The sequence below is a fragment of the Salmo salar genome, chromosome ssa20, assembly GCF_905237065.1.
Source record: "Salmo salar chromosome ssa20, Ssal_v3.1, whole genome shotgun sequence".
Lineage (NCBI taxonomy): Eukaryota > Metazoa > Chordata > Actinopteri > Salmoniformes > Salmonidae > Salmo > Salmo salar.
The window spans coordinates 59367822-59385034 of NC_059461.1; the positions used below are offsets into that span (position 1 = coordinate 59367822).

The 17213-nt window shown below is 40.0% G+C and overlaps 1 protein-coding gene across 1 annotated transcript; it reads right to left on the minus strand.

The window, feature by feature from the left end:
- Positions 1-185: 185 nt before the first annotated feature.
- On the minus strand, positions 186-16926 carry LOC106580915 (olfactory receptor 11A1-like). The gene is made up of 2 exons (XM_045703386.1): positions 16003-16926; positions 186-749 (listed from the first exon to the last, which is right to left on the minus strand). Exons 1-2 carry the CDS (start codon positions 16924-16926, stop codon positions 186-188), a joined length of 1488 nt encoding a protein of 495 aa, XP_045559342.1.
- Positions 16927-17213: the final 287 nt, after the last annotated feature.

A 17213-nucleotide genomic window follows, 5' to 3' on the forward strand; every position in this document is an offset into this window, starting at 1 on the left:
GAGACAAAAGCACATGGATACAGTTTCAATAGGTTAAACTGTCTATGTGACAAAACTGCTCCCACGCCCACCTCAGATGCATCTACCTCAACCACAAAAGGTAACGTGGGATCTGGGTGTTTTAGCAAGGAGGCGGAGGTGAAACACCCCTTGAGGAGACGAAAGGCCTCGTCGGCTGCTGGAGACTACACCAGCCTATGAGGCCGACCCTTGAGGAGGAAGGTGAGAGGGGCGGCGACGGCGCTGAAGTTCCTGATGAAGTGGAGGTAGAAGTTAGCAAACCCCAAAAACCATTGTAACCCCTTCATGGTGGTTGGGACTGGCCATGACCTTACCACATCTACCTTCTTGTCCTCCAGTTTTACTCCCTGCGGGATGATTTGGTAACCCAAGAAGGATACATCCCTCTGGTGGAATTGGCACTTCTCTGCCTTGACGAACAGGTGATTGACCAAGAGGCGTTCCAGGACTGCTCGAACGTGGGTGATGTGATTTTTCAGGTTGGTCAAGAAGATCAGAATGTCATCGATGTATACAATCACCTGCTGTCTGATCATGTCCCTGAACACCTTGTTGACGAATGCCTGGAACACTGACGGAGCATTGGCTAAGCCAAAGGGCATAACCAAATACTTGTAGTGACCAGACATTGTGCTGAACGCAGTCTTCCACTCATCCCCCTCCCGGATGCGGATGAGATTGTAGGCACTCCGCAGGTCCAGTTTGGTGAAGAACTGGGCCCCGTGGAGCTGCTCGATGGCACCAACGGGAGAGGTTACCAATACTTCTTGGTGATGTCATTGAGTCCTCAGTAATCGATACGGGGCGTAATCATCCCTCCTTCTTGGCAACGAAGAAGAAACCAGCCAACGCAGGGGATGTGGATGTGCGGATGAAACCCTGTTGGAGTGCCTCTTGAATGTAGTCCTCCAAAAAATTGGGACTTCTGGTTTTACTTAATTATCCGTACTGGTCAATGATTATAACGGGGATTCTGATCCACTAGCGGAACTCCTAGCCAACATCCAATGGAACAGCAGGGCGCGAAATACAAAACATCAAAAATCTAATAATTCAACTTTCTCAAACATATGACTATTTTACACCATTTTAAAGATACACTTCTCCTTAACCTGTTGGGGGTAGGGGGCAGTATTTGCACGGCCGGATAAAAAACGTACCCGATTTAATCTGGTTATTACTACTGCCTAGAATATGCATATAATTATTGGCTTTGGATATAAAACACCCTAAAGTTTCTAAAACTGTTTGAATGGTGTCTGTGAGTATAACAGAACTCATATGGCAGGCAAAAACCTGAGAAGATTCCTTACAGGAAGTGACCTGTCTGACAAGTTCTTGTTCTTCTTGGCTCTCTTTAATGAAAACTGAGGATCTTTGCTGTAACGTGACACTTCCTACGGCTCCCATAGGCTCTCAGAAGGCGGGAAAAAGCTGAATGATGTAATTCCAGCCACTGGCTGAAAAACATTAGCGCTTTTGGTAAGTGCTCTATCAGAGGACAATGGGACGGAGGCGCGTGCACGAGTCGACCCCATGTTTTTATTTTCTCTCTCTTTGAACCTAAACACGCTTTCCCGGTCAGAATATTATCGCTTTTTTACGAGAAAAATCGCATAAAAATTTATTTTAAACAGCGTTTGACATGCTTCGAAGTACGGTAATGGAATATTTTGAATTTTTTTGTCACGAAACGCGCCGGGCGCGTCACCCTTCTTTACCCTTCGGATAGTGTCTTGAACGCACAACAAAACGCCGCTATTTGGATATAACTATGGATTATTTGGAACCAAACCAACATTTGTTATTGAAGTAGAAGTCCTGGGAGTGCATTCTGACGAAGAACAGCAAAGGTAATCCAATTTTTCTTATAGTAAATCTGAGTTTGGTGAGTACCAAACTTGGTGGGTGTCAAAATAGCTAGCCATGATGGCCGGGCTATCTACTCCAAATATTGCAAAATGTGCTTTTGCCGAAAAGCTATTTTAAAATCGGACATAGCGATTGCATAAAGGAGTTCTGTATCTATAATTCTTAAAATAATTGTTATGTTTTTTGTGAACGTTTATCGTGAGTAATTTAGTAAATTCACCGGAAGTTTGCGGTGGGTATGCTAGTTCTGAACGTCACATGCTAATGTAAAAAGCTGGTTTTTGATATAAATATGAACTTGATTGAACAAAACATGCATGTATTGTATAACATAATGTCCTAGGGTTGTCATCTGATGAAGATCATCAAAGGTTAGTGCTGCATTTAGCTGTGGTTTGGGTTTATGTGACATTATATGCTAGCTTGAAAAATGGGTGTCTGATTATTTCTGTCTGGGTACTCTGCTGACATAATCTAATGTTTTGCTTTCGTTGTAAAGCCTTTTTGAAATCGGACAGTGTGGTTAGATTAACGAGAGTCTTGTCTTTAAAATGGTGTAAAATAGTCATATGTTTGAGAAATTGAAGTAATAGCATTTCTAAGGTATTTGAATAACGCGCAACGGGATTCAACTGGCTGTTGAGTAGGTGGGACGATTTCGTCCCGCCGACCCTAGAGAGGTTAATGTAACCACATTGTCCGATTTCAAAAAGGCTTTACAGCGAAAGCAAAACATTAGATTATGTTAGGACAGTACATAGACAAAAATAACCACACAGCCATTTTCCAAGCATGGAGATGTGTCACAAAAACCGGAAATACAGCTAAAATTAAGCACTAACCTTTGACGATCTTCATCAGATGACACTCCTAGGACATCATGTTACACAATACATGTATGTTTTGTTCGATCAAGTTCATATTTATATCCAAAAACAGGATTATACATTTGCGCGTGATGTTCAGAAAATGTTTTCCCTCCAAAACTTCCTGTGAATGTGCACATTAATTTACCGAAATACTCATCATAAACGTTGACAAAATATATAACAATTGTTTAAAGAATTATAGATATACTACTTCTTAATGCAACAGCTGTGTCAGATTTCAAAATAGCTTTACGGAGAAAGCACATTGTTCAATATTCTGAGTACGGCGCTCAGCCATCAATGCAAGCTATACAGCTACCCGCCAAGTCATGGCATCAACAAAACTCTGAATTAGTGTTATAAATCTTTGCTGATCTTTGGCGGAATGCACTCGCAGGATTCCCACTTCCACAAGAAATGTTCATTTCTTCGATAAAGTCCATAATTTATGTCTAAATACCTCCGTTTTGTTGGCGCGTCCAGAACACTATTCCAAAGGCACGAGGCGGGGGTGCAAATCAATAGACGAAAAGCTCAAAAGTTCCATTACCGTTTGTAGAAACATGTCAAAAGATGTTTACAATCAAACCTTAGCGTGTTTTTAACATAAATAATCAATAATATTCCAACCGGACAATAGCGTATTCATTACAGAAGAAAAAAAAAAAAATGCTAGCCATGCGTGAACGCGCATGAACTAACTACATGACCTCAGCTAGTCCCCTGCTTGAACCGGTTGTTAATCGGTCAAAATTCACCATAGAAGACTCAAACAACTTTGTAAAGACTGTTGACATCTAGTGGAAGCCTTAGGAAGTGCAAATTGACCCCACAGACACTGTAGTTTCAAAAGAAAATGGTCTGAAAGACTACAAGTCTCAGATTTCCCACTTCCTGGTTGGATTTTTCTCAGGTTTTTGCCTGCCATATGAGTTCTGCTATACTCACAGACATCATTCAAACAGTTTTAGAAACTTTAGAGTGTTTTCTATCCAAATCTACTGATAATATGCATATCCTAGTTTTTGGGCCCGAATAGTAGGCAGTTTAATTTGGGTACGTTTTTCATCCGGCCGTGAAAATTCTGCCCCCTATACATTAACAGGTTTAATTCATACATTGTTTTGCTCCTGGCCTTAGAGGATGTAAGTTAAACATGTACAGTTGAAGTCGGAAGTTTACACCTTAGCCAAATACATTTAAACTCAGTTTTTCACAATTCCTGACATTTAATCCTAGTAAAAATTCCCTGTCTTAGGTCAGTTAGGATCACCACTTTATTTTAAGAATGTGAAATGTCAGAATAATAGTAGAGAGAATGATTTATTTCAGCTTTTATTTCTTTCATCACATTCCCAGTGGGTCAGAAGTTTACATACACTCAATTAGTATTCGGTAGCATTGCCTTTAAATTGTTTAACTTGGATCAAACGTTTCGGGTAGCCTTCCACAAGCTTCCCACAATAAGTTGGGTGAATTTTGTCCCATTCCTCCTGACAGAGCTGGTGTAACTGAGTCAGGTTTGTAGGCCTCCTTGCTCACATACGCTTTTTCAGTTCTGCCCACAAATGTTCTATATGATTGGGGTCAGGGCTTTGTGATGGCCACTCCAATACCTTGACTTTGTTGTCCTTAAGCCATTTTGCCACAACTTTGGAAGTATGCTTGGAGTCATTGTCCATTTGGAAGACCCATTTCCGACCAAGCTTTAACTTCCTGACTGATGTTTTGAGATGTTGCTTCAATATGTGACAACCCTCCCACTCTGTCTGCCGAATTCTTTATCGTTGCTTTTGTTTTCCTTAATAAGATGTCGGTGGGCGGAGCTGGGAGGGTCGCCAGCGAAATGGGACACACCTGGGCTCGGGTGTGTCCGAAGATAAATACACCTCTTTCCCATTCATTGAGGAGATTCTCTCCATGCAGACACTGTTAGATTTTGGTTGTGGCATTTTTGTGGCCGTTTTGTTTGTTTGCTTTGGCACCTTTCAACACCCCTCATGATCATATTTATGCACGCAACCACTCACTTACACTACTGATTACTGACTACACACACCATTGTTAATTGTATTTAGGTTATTTCAGTTAATAAATATATTTTTGTTATTCCTTAACTCCACGTTGTCTCCCTTTTTGTTACGGATTTCGAGCCGGTTCGTGACAAATATATCCACATCATTTTCCTACCTCATGATGCCATCTATTTTGTGAAGTGCACCAGTCCCTCTTGCAGCAATGCACCTCCACAACATGATGCTTCCAACCCCGTGCTTCACGGATGGGATGTTGTTCTTCAGCTTGCAAGCCTCTCGCTATTTCCTCCAAACATAACGATGGTCATTATGGCCAAACAGTTCTATTTTTGTTTCATCAGACCAGAGGACATTTCTCCAGAAAGTACGATCTTTGTCCCCATGTGCAGTTGCAAACCGTACTCTGGGTTTTTTTATGGCGGTTTTGGAGCAGTGGCTTCTTCCTTGCTGAGCAGCCTTTCAGGTTGTGTGAATATAGGACTCGTTTTACTGTGGATATAGATACTTTTGTACCTGTTTCCTCCAGCATCTTCACAAGGTCCTTTGCTGTTGTTCTGGGATTGATTTGCACTTTTTGCACCAAAGTATGTTCATCTCTAGGAGACAGAACGCGTCTCCTTCCTGAGTGGTGTGATGGCTGCCTGGTCCCATGGTGTTTATACTTGCGTACTATTGTTTTGTACAGATGAACATGGTACCTTCAGGCATTTGGAAATTTCTCCCAAGGATGAACCAGACTTGTGGAGGTCTACAATTATTTTTCTGAGGTCTTGGCTGATTTCTTTTGATTTTCCCATGATGTCAAACAAAGAGGCACTGAGTTTGAAGGTAGACCTTGAAATACATCCACAGGTACACCTCCAATTGACTCAAATGATGTCAATTAGCCAATCAGAAGCTTCTAAAGCCATGACATCATTTTCTGGAATTTTCCAAGCTGTTTAAAGGCACAGTCAACTTAGTGTATGTAAACTTCTGACCCACTGGAATTGTGATACAGTGAATTATAAGTGAAATAATCTGTCTGTAAACAATTGTTGGAAAAATGACTTGTGTCATGCAAATAGTAGATGTCTTAACCGACTTGCCAAAACTATAGTTTGTTAACAAGAAATTTGTGGAGTGGTTGATAAACGAGTTTTAATGACTCCAACCTAAGTGTATGTAAACTTTTGACTTCAACTGTATGTCTGTGTTTGGGCTACAGAGAAATGATGCCAAAATCATAAATATTTGTACAGTCAGTTATAGCAACTATAAGTAACAAAACACACCATTTAATATTACAAAAATCAGATTATGTTTTAGGGTAATGTACCTTTAACTATCCCAACGCCATACATAAAAGGATCGAACAGTGTTGAACATATTAGAACATTTTAATTGTGTAAAATATAGGTGGACGATGTGCAGTATCATATTTGCCTTCTAGAATCAAAAATAAACAGCCAAAGGAGAGGTTCAGCAAAGAGGCTATATGTGATGTACAAGTGTTAAACGCTTTCTTTTTAGTCTCATTTCAAGACTTTAAACATATTTGTAGAATTCTTACATATGAGTATATGGTAGAAAATATAGTACAAGAAAAAGAAAGCACAGTGACATCAAGACCCCATATGTTATTCAGCATAGCATTTGAACAGGCAAGTTTGACCCTTTAGTAGGTCTCACAATACACTCTGTCTAGAATGTTACGACAAAATGGCAGTCGCAAACTCAGGGAGATGGCTATGGCTGTGGCCGTCACGAAATTTAGTCAGCCATGATTGTCAAGCAAATAAACACATTTAGCATCTCCTGGCTTCCACACATAGCCTACAAGCCACTGTTGCAGACCTTTTTAAACATCTATATTTTAAAAAGTCTAATAAATCCATGTAAAATAGCCAACACCTTCACAATAAATCCATTATTTATTTTAGACAGGTTTAAAGAAGCATGATATGAAGAAAATGTAGTCTATTTCAGAAGAACAGAATAACATACTCTGAGTTGTCCTTATGCTAGGTCCTGATCAAGCTATGCCATATGTCTGTGGGCTACATTAGTTAAGCAGATTTGTTTAGAATTCCGTGGCATTATATTATTTTATAGTATGAAGAATACAATTGGAAAAATCTGAATAAAATTGAAAGGATATTTTATCCAAACGATTTGAGGGAGTGCGCATATGTGGCTTTTCTGTGCATGAGCTCTGCTTTGCTTTTTGTGCAGGCTGCAGACACTTCATCAGTCTCGCATTCACAATTTGACAAACACTTGATAATGCCTTGAATTTCACAGCGGCATCCCCTTTGTGTGGCGGTAATGCACCCTAAAAAAATCCATGCCTTTTGTGTGCTTGGCCTGGAGTGCTATGTGATCGGAGTCTTTCTCACAGGCTACAAGTGAAGACAGACACATCTGGGATGCAACTGCGTACATCCTTATCCAATTCCGAGGTGCATATTGAAGATATTGGAAGAACTGTCCATATTTACTTTTTGTCAGCCAACAAGATGAGCAGGCCTAACGAACAGCAAAAGCAGTAACCTATGTCAATCTACTATCCCCCATAGTACAAAAGTTGGCAGTAGGCTATAAACACGAATGTTCCATTAGCGGGAAAACACCATTATCAAAAGTGACCGCAAATGCGATTATGCATGTAATGCTTTTATTATAAAGGTGCATTTTTATGGTGAAAATGATCTTCCCCAAACTTGAAACTCACACGCTGCTTATGTATGCCACTTAGGCTCTACACCCCTTGTAACGAGGATTAATATGCTTAATTTTAAGAAGTTATTTGGCCACTTTAGTTGTGATACAAACCTTATCAAAACATATAGGCCTATGGGCTAGGCTACATGAGGTGTGCAACTATGGTTAGAAAAAGTCGCAACAAAAAAAGGAATTTGTTTCTTGCCTTATGCTAGGCATCATTCACAATGGATAATATATAATTCACAAGTGATTGGCTAATATTGCCACCCATCAGACTATTCTTGATTTAATCTTGTCTTTAAATATACTAAATAATATATATGTGTGAAATTTGTTTTGATTTAGAATGGACCATTATCATGCACCTGTCTCGAAACAGTGGCAGCGGGAAAAAATACATGTCATCTGTGCACTTAAATAGAAATTGGAGGACGCTTTTCCCTTGTTTCATTTCACTACTGTTGTAAAGATAAGCAATGTGCTTAATATTAGAAAATAATATAAATAAATATATTAGGCCTAGCCTATAAAAAGGTGATGGGATCCTCCTCTTTTTAGTAGAGGCCATCACTCTGTTTTCTCCCGCAATTACATAGCCTATAGAAATGTTGCGCAACATGAGCTCATGGGTTCTCATTAAGTTTTTGATTAGATTTTTGATTAGATTTGCATTGATGTCAGAGTGATTAGAGGGACAATAGAGTGCTAAGTACCAGGCAGATAGCAAGTTTGGTAGGCTACTAATGACCATCAACAGCATGAGAGCTTGGAGAAGCCTAATTACCGTGACTGAACGGTCACGTGGAATTTGACTGCCTTCATGACTCGTGACCTCCGGTGTGGTGGTAATAAGGTCACTGCAACAGCCCTAACGATGGCGTTGATGAAAAAGAATACAACCAGGACAACAGAATTAAGCCACAAATGATTTTAGGTGTCATAATATTGTTATACCGTAGAGGATAACAAATATAAATGTACCTGTCACAGGACAAAACTGCTAAATGACTCAATTCTGTTATAGCGTATGTGTACAACACATAAATCTGGAGATAACAATAAAGAAGGGAAATATCATGTGTGTCAGAGAGTAAGTAAAACATGAGAGCAGGAAACAAACCAGTGCTCCCATGAAACTGATTAACAAATAAAGCACATACGGTTGGCCCTTAAATGTACACGGAGAGCTAACGTTAATAATATGCATGTAAATCTCTCATGGCTCAAAGTGGAAGAGAGATTGACTTCATCACTACTTGTTCTTGTAAGAAGTGTTGACATGCTGAATGCACCAAGGTGTTTGTATAAACTACTAGCAGACAGCTTGGACACCCATGCATACCCCACAACACATGCCACCAAAGGTCTCTTCACAATCCCCAAGTCAAGAACAGACTATGGGAGACGTACAGTACTACATAGTGCCAATGGGTACGTGAAACTCTATTCCACATCAGGTAACTGATGCAAGCAGTAGAATCAGATTTTTAAAACAGATACAAATACATGTTATGGAACAGCGGGGACTGTGAAGAGACACAGGCACAGACACACACACACACATGATAAGACACCCACTCTACACACACGTACACATGGATGTGGTATTGTAAATATGTGATAGTGGAGTAGTGGCCTGAGGGAACACACTAAATATATTGGGTAAAGTGTTATAGAATTTAATGTCATTTAACATTTTAAATTGTATATAACTCACTTAATGTTGCAGGATCCCGGGAAGAGTAGCTGCTGCCTTGGTCCAGGGAGTTGGTAAAGATGTGCTGTCCATTTTTAAAGAAGAGTAGCCAATCCTCTATAGTAATGTAGCTTACATATACTGTAAATTAAAACGATATCACAAAGGCCAACCTAAATTGATAATTCCTTAACTTGTTCTTGATTCAGTGATAGATTTGCCCACATCTATACTCACTAATATAGATGCCTTTACATTTCTCCTTATACATAATTCATAGCCTAAATCAAACAATATTATATTTGCATCCTGCAGTCATATGATTTATTACATTCAAATGCTAAATAATTGATTACATGTAAAGTATGTTAAATCCAAAATTAAGACCGACCATTTCTAATACACGATGACCTGCTTAAACTAAGCTCCTCACTTGATTATTATACTTGTGAGATTGAATTAAAAAAAACGCCTACCATGGTGTGATATGCGAATGGTAACCTATACCTGTCAAGGAAACCATATAGAGAAAAACAGATACCATTTTTGTAACAGGCCCTCCAGGGGGTTCAAATGCCTTTCTTATGTTCTATAGAAATACAGTAATTAATTGAGAATAGTCGATTAAACAGGGCATGTCTAGACAATGTTAAATGGCTAGCTAGTTGGCAGCTAGGAACATACTGTAAGGGAGTGCGTAACTGGCGGCAGGGAAGTCAGACGCAGGAGAGCAACACTGGGTAATCAACGGAGCAGTTTTATTCATAAAACCACCAGTAACCAGAACCACAAACAAATGGGTACAAAACCCGTCGCGCACCAGAGAAAACGTGCACATTCACTTACAATAAATAATTCCGCACAAAGACATGGGGGGAACAGAGGGTTAAATACACAACATGTAATGAGGGAAATTGAAACCAGGTGTGTGAGAAGACAAGACAAAACAAATGGAAAATGAAAAGTGGATCTATGATGGCTAGAAAACCGGCGACGCCGACCACCGAGCGCCACCCGAACAAGGAAAGGAACCGACTTCGGCGGAAGTCGTGACACATACAGAGACGCATCATAATAGCATGGAAGTAACGCCGCACTGGAGCTGAATTGTAAATGGAATACATTGAACACATGGAACAGGGTGGATTTTGTTTTACATTAAAACACAATTGAAATGTATTTTCGGAAGGACTGTAATACATTAAATATACACTGAGCACAAAACATTAAGAACAACTTACTGATATTTAGTTGCACCACCTTTTGCACACAGAACAGCTTAAATTTGTCAGGGCATGGACTCTACAAGTTGTAAAAAGCATTCCACATGGATGCTAGCCCATGTTGACTCCAACGCTTCCCACAATTGTGCCAAGTTGGATGGACGTTCTTTGGGTGGTGGACCATTCTTGACTGTTATGGGCAGAGCAGACCATTCAATATGCCCTTAAATACTTTGATATGCAACCTGGAATTAAAATTTAAGAGGACCAGTGCAATATAGCAAAAAAATCGGTGCCATTTGTGAGTGATGTTGTTAGGCTACTTTGCATGTGGTTTCCTCATCAGAGCGCACTGGTGAACAACAAAGTAATTTCACTTCACCGAGACAACCACAAGTTCTTCAAGATGACGACTAGGCCTATATCCACACGTTTGAATGATCTGAATGATGATGATGATGATGGTGGTGGTGGTGGTGAAGGGGGTGATTTAATTTACAATATACAACAGGGGTTGGCAACTAGGTTTGGCCTCCAGCCAATTTGATCCTCAGCTTGTAGTTAGTCGGCAGGCAGAACATAGTTAGCCTATTAGCAAAGAGCCTACTAGCTGCCCAATTCATAGCCCTACACAGTGTGTGCTACACTGCACATTTAACACATGTGGTTAGTGGGCTAATCAATTCAATGATAGTAACATAATCATTTCGATCTGATTACAGAAGTAAAATCCTTATGTTAATAGGCCTACCAAATCGATTAAAAGATAGCCTATTCATCGTAGCATATTTCTCCAATGCCAAACCAGTGTGTCTTGTTTGCAACAAAATTGTCGCTGTTTGCAAAGAATTCAATCTGAAATGTCATTATGAATCCATGCATGGTACTTTCAGAGGATAATTTTCGACACCAGACATGAGGCCCGAGTCCAACACAGAAAGGAATTAGGCCTATTTAAGGAGTGCATGGTGACAGTATTGAAGGAAATAGCTATAGGCCTACTGACAAGTATATGGATAAAATCATTGCGTCTGTCAAACCAGTAAGCCTACTGTACCTCTTATTTCTTAAAAAATTTGCCTACTCAATTTTCAGCACCGGGCGCTGTCCATATTGACTTGTGGTGTAGCGAACACATACCAGCATATTGTTTTAAGAATCAATGGGTATATATTATTATTCATTTATTATTATAAATTTTTCTCCCCAATTTCATGATATCCAATTGGTAGTTACAGTCTTGTCCTATTGCTGCAACTCCCGTACGGACTCAGGAGAGGCGAAGGTCAAGTGCCATGCGTCCTCCAAAACACGACTCCGCCAAGCCACACTGCTTCTTGACACACTGCTCGCTTAACCCGGAAGCCAGCCTCACCAATGTGTCGGAGGAAACACTGTACAGCTAGCGACCGAAGTCAGCGTGCATGAGCCCGGCCCGCCACAAGGAGTCGCTAGAACGCAATGGGACAAGAACATATCAGCCGGCCAAATCCTCCCCTAACCCGGACGACGCTGGGCCAATTGAGACCTCATGGGTTTCCCAGTTGCGGCTGGCTGCGACACAGCCCGGGATTGAACCCGGATCTGTAGTGACGCCTCTAACACTGAGATGTAGTGCCTTAGACCACTTCGCCAGTCGGGAGGCCCTGGGTATATATTATTAATTTGTAAGTCCAAATATGTATATAGCAACAGGCTGTGTTAGTGGCCTATGATCCTGTTATAACAATGTATGTGTGTGGACTCTGGCCTGGCACTCTACACTGTAGAATAAGTATGTGACATCAATGAGCTGGATAGGCAACAATAGCAGATCTCTTATTTATGTGCACCATGTACAATAAAAACATGGTTCAGTGAAACCAATCGAAAGCCTCTGACAAAGGGACAGTTTTCTGACCACAGATTAAGTATAGTCCTGACAGGTATCTGGGTATTGTTGCTACCTTGTTAGCTTCAGTCTGAATGAGGGTGCAACACAACAGTCTAAGGAGAGGTCATCGTTGGAAGCCTGGCTGCAGATATGTTTGTACTATCATTCCAACTCCTTGTCATGTATGAAATGACAAGGAGTGTAATGTTAGCACAAACAATCTTGTACCCAGGCTGCGTAGTTAGTCCTCTGTAGTTTTTCCTGGACATGTGATCTAACCAGGGAAAACAGAGAATAACTCAGGAGCCTTAGTCCCAGCTGTAGTGTAAAACCTAGGCCCAGAACTTTTCCTGCTCAGGTAAAAGTGAAGACCCTTAGTGTCACTCTGGGCTTCCTTAGGCCTACAGTACAAGAGAGAATATAGTAGACGGTTGCTGTCAAAAAGTGATGGATGGGTTTTCTGTGTCCTTTGGTTTTTGGTTGTTCTCTCGTTGACCACTTAATGACATCCACTGTGGATGTTCTCACAATATTTAGTGTGTCCGCTTGTAACCTGACACCACCCCATGTAACGAAGCCCCACATACACCCACCCAAGGGGGAAGACAGAGAGAGAGAGAGATTTATTTAATTGAAGGTCAATTAAATGCTCTTTCAAACCTTTTATTTTCTACAAAACCTTTAGTACAGACATTTAAACAATTATTAAAGTTTACTATGCAAGTTTGCTAAAGTTTACTAATATTAAACTGTGATACTAATGTTTATTACTAAACCTCTATATAGACCATACATGTTATTATTACACAATACTACACATTACTACCCAATACATGTTTATATTTATTTTTTGGAAAGTGTTTTATCTTCCTTCCTTGTAAAATAGTTTCAGGAGCATGGCCCTCGTCTGCTTGTAGGGGTAACCTCCCACAAGTTTTTTGTGGTTTATCTCTCGAGGTTTCTTCTCGCTCATAGTGTTCACAGGACAAGGCTAACACCATGCCCAAACCGGACGCGCGTGTGCATCCGCGTGCGCCATTGTGCGCAAATTGATTTTGTCCATCCCCACACCAAACGCGATCACGACAAGCAGGTTGAAATATCAAAACAAACTCTGAACCAATTATAATAATTTGGGGACAGGTCGAAAAGCATTAAACATTTATGGCAATTTGGCTAGCTTGCAGTTGCTAGCTAATTTGTCCTATTTAGACAGCTATCTTGCTGTTGCTAGCTAATTTGTCCTGGGATATACATATTGAGTTGTTATTTTATCTGAAATTCTCAAAGTCCTCTAATCCAACAATTAATCTACACATAAAACAGTCAACTGAATTGTTTCTAGTCATCTCTCCTCCTTCCAGGCTTTTTCTTCTTTGGACTTTATATGGCAATTTGCAACTAACTTTCATAAAGTGTATTACCACAACCAACCTCCGTTCATCTTTCCATCACCCATGTGGGTATAACCAATGAGGAGATGGTGTAACGACGGTCGTCAGGAATGGACCAAGGCGCAGTGGGTTGAGTGCTCATAATTAACTTTAATGAAAACACTTCTACAAACAAAAACAAAACGATGGACGACGAATACAGACTTGATGGCACAAGACAGCAATTCAAGTGACAACCTCCCACAAATTACAAACACACCCTAATATATAGGACTCTCAATCAAAGGCAACTAGACAACACCTGCCTTCAATTGAGAGTCCACACCCCAATTACCTAAACATAGAAACAGACCAACTAGAAAGAACATAGACTAACAGAGCAGTGACCAAAAACCCCGGAATACATAAATCAACTACCCTCTACATAAAACACACACCCCGATCCACATAAACCAAATACCCTCTGCCACGTCCTGACCAGCCTACACTAACAAAATAACCCTCATACTGGTCAGAACGTGACAGATGGCACATGGGCATATGCTTCTAAAAGCCAATGAGGAGATGGGAGAGCCAGGACTTTCAGCGCGTTCTGCACCACAAATAGAAGCAACTTCTATTTTAGTGCCTGGCAATGCAGACGCTCGTTGGCGCACGCAAGCAGTGTGGGTGCAATGATTGAATAACTTGTACGTGTACATTTATTTTGCAACGCTCACGCACATGATGCAAGCGGTGGGTCAGCATGTAAGATTTACTTATAATCAGGTAGACCTAACCAGAAATGACTTTTTCCTGTTCATTCTACAATGGGTCACAAGCTCACTACACAGCAGTTCCACAAGTTCACTATGAAACTTCCCAACTGTTTGAACTGTTCAAAAGTTAAAACTCAGGCCTCCCCGGAAAATACTTTTTACATATTTTACTTCAAACACATTTCTTTAAGTTCAACAAGGTCACTACACATCAATCACCAGGCCATTACTTTAGACTTCAACATGTGTTTTACTTCAAAGAAACAGGTGCACTATCAAGTTACATAATGGCACACTAAATATCGTGACAACGGAGACGATGTCATTAAGAGATCAACGAGAGGACAACCAAAGGACACAGAAAAACACAATCACTTTTTACAGCAACCGTCTACTATATTCTCTCTAGTACACTTTCAGGTCCTACCCTCCCAGAGGGGATGACAGAAGGTGTGTCCCCCAAATTGCACCCTATTCCCTTTATATGGGGTATTATATTCTTACAATATGAGCTCCGGAGCGTGCTGGTCTTCTGATCTACCTGATAATGAATTGCACTCACCTGGTGTTGCAGGTCTAAATCTGTCCCTGATTAGAGGGGAACAATGAAAAAAAGCAGTGGAAGTGGCTTCAAGGTCCAGAGTTGAATAGGGTACCATTTGGGATGCAGTCAAGACCAGCCGTGCCTCTACAGGAGCCCCTCAGCTCTCTACAGGTTAATAGCTGCATTAATTGGTAGCTGCATTAATTGGTTCCCAGGGTACGAGGCAGTACAGTGGACTAACAACCTGGTACCTAATGAATCAATTAAAACGTTTTTTACGGTCTTATTATTGGCTTCTGCTTTCCCCATGGTAAAGTGTGGATGGAGTACATTAACCAATGTGTTTTATACATACATCCTCATGAGCCTTATTGGATTATTACATTCTGTAGGTCAAACATATCTCACAGTGACCCCGGAAAAACAAGATGCCTTATCTCAATAAAGGTATCTGGTCCAGACAGAATATATATTTTTTTCATGTTGAAGAATTTCCCTAGATTTCTCTCCCAAAATGTACCCACTGAGCCCATTTTCCATTAGTGATGGACCTAATGGTGGGCTATAAGGTGGGTTTACCTTTACACATTTACATCAATTTATTCACTGTTGTTGATTGATCCAGACAGTTTTGCATATCTTGATTTATTTGGCTGCGTTTACACAGGCAGTCTAATTCTGATCATTTGCCAATAATTTGTCTTTTGACCAACCAGATCAGATCATATGCCAATAACAAAGATCAGAATTGGGCTTGTTATGTAAAAGCAGCCTTACATACTTACATTTAAGTAAGGAATTCAAAGTCATGAACTTCTTCTGTTTTTTTATATGACATTATTTCATAAATTAGCAAAAGTTTTACACATCTGATTTGCCATCCTCACCCCCATTCATTATTGCGACTAGCCTATCAGTAACAAAACACAAGTCAACATCACAAAAATCTAACAATCAGGACGGAAAAGGTCACACTAATGTTTAGCTTATGTTTTAGGGTACAGACCTACAGGTAGTGTGTTTTTATAAGCCTGTCTGATTTTAGCCATCCTAACTCCATACACAATAGGATTTAAAAGTGGCTGGCACATCAGATAGTAAACTGATAAAATAGTGTGTACAATTCCAACATTTCTCATAGACTTTTCAAATCTACTCTGGAGGAGATTTAAGAAACAGCCGAAAGAGAAGTTGAGCAGCGAGGCCAGATGAGGAGTACAGGTGCTGAAAGCTTTCTGTCTGGTCTCGATGGAAGATTTCAAACAAATAGTCAGAATCTTAATATACGACAACACAATAGTAATTAAAGGGACAGCGACAGACAAAACAATACTGTAGAGTCCATAGATGTTATTAACTGTCGTGTCTGAACTTGAACAGGCAAGTTTCACTACCAGGTAGTTGTCACAATACACTTTGTCCATAATGTTCCCACACAATTGCAAACGAATAGTTAAAGACAGTGTTATGCTGAATTTTGCAAAAGAGTACAACCATATTACACAAATTAAAATACACACCTTGCTGGGTGTCATGATGACGTTATACTGTAGTGGATAACATATAGCAAGGTACCTGTCGTAGGACATGACTGCTAAATTGCTGAATTCAATAGATCCATATGTGTACAAGACAAATATCTGTAGGTAACAGTACACAGTGGAAACTGTATGGTCATCTGAAAGCAAATTAGTCATGAGAGCAGGAAACAAACCAGTGCTACCATACATGTCATTCACAAACAAGCTGCACAGAAACAGATACATGGGTTCATGAAGGCTTCTCTCCATACATATTACCACAATAAGCACTGTGTTCGCAAAAACTATGGAGACGTATAACACAGTTATTATAATGAAATACAAGTACTTTAAGTGTCCAATGTCACTATATCCAGCTAGGATAAATGACGTGAGTTGTGTTGAGTTAATCATTTTCCCAATAGTATAGAAGTATTTGTAGATATATTTAGTTCACAAGTGAAGGAAAATAGTGTCTATCAGGTGAAATTATTAATCTCTTATTGATATAACATTTCTTCCTTCTTAGAATTGCCATCGATTATCAACTCTTTGCATTATTGCCACAGTATTACTATTCAAAGTCATCATCATGGAAAAACATTGTAACCTGTAGCTGTGATGGACATTGAGTAGAACATAAAGCAAACATCATTCATCCCTACTGTAGTTCAATAACATTCATATTTTTAATAACAAAT

Bases quoted from the DNA above. Each gene is read 5' to 3' on its own strand.
- LOC106580915 (XM_045703386.1), bottom strand. From the start codon at position 16,926: ATGATTAACTCAACACAACTCACGTCATTTATCCTAGCTGGATATAGT. The intron at 750-16,002 runs GTAGGTCTGTAC...GCCATCGAGCAG, and splicing joins CTTATAAAAACACACTACCT to CTCCACGGGGCCCAGTTCTT.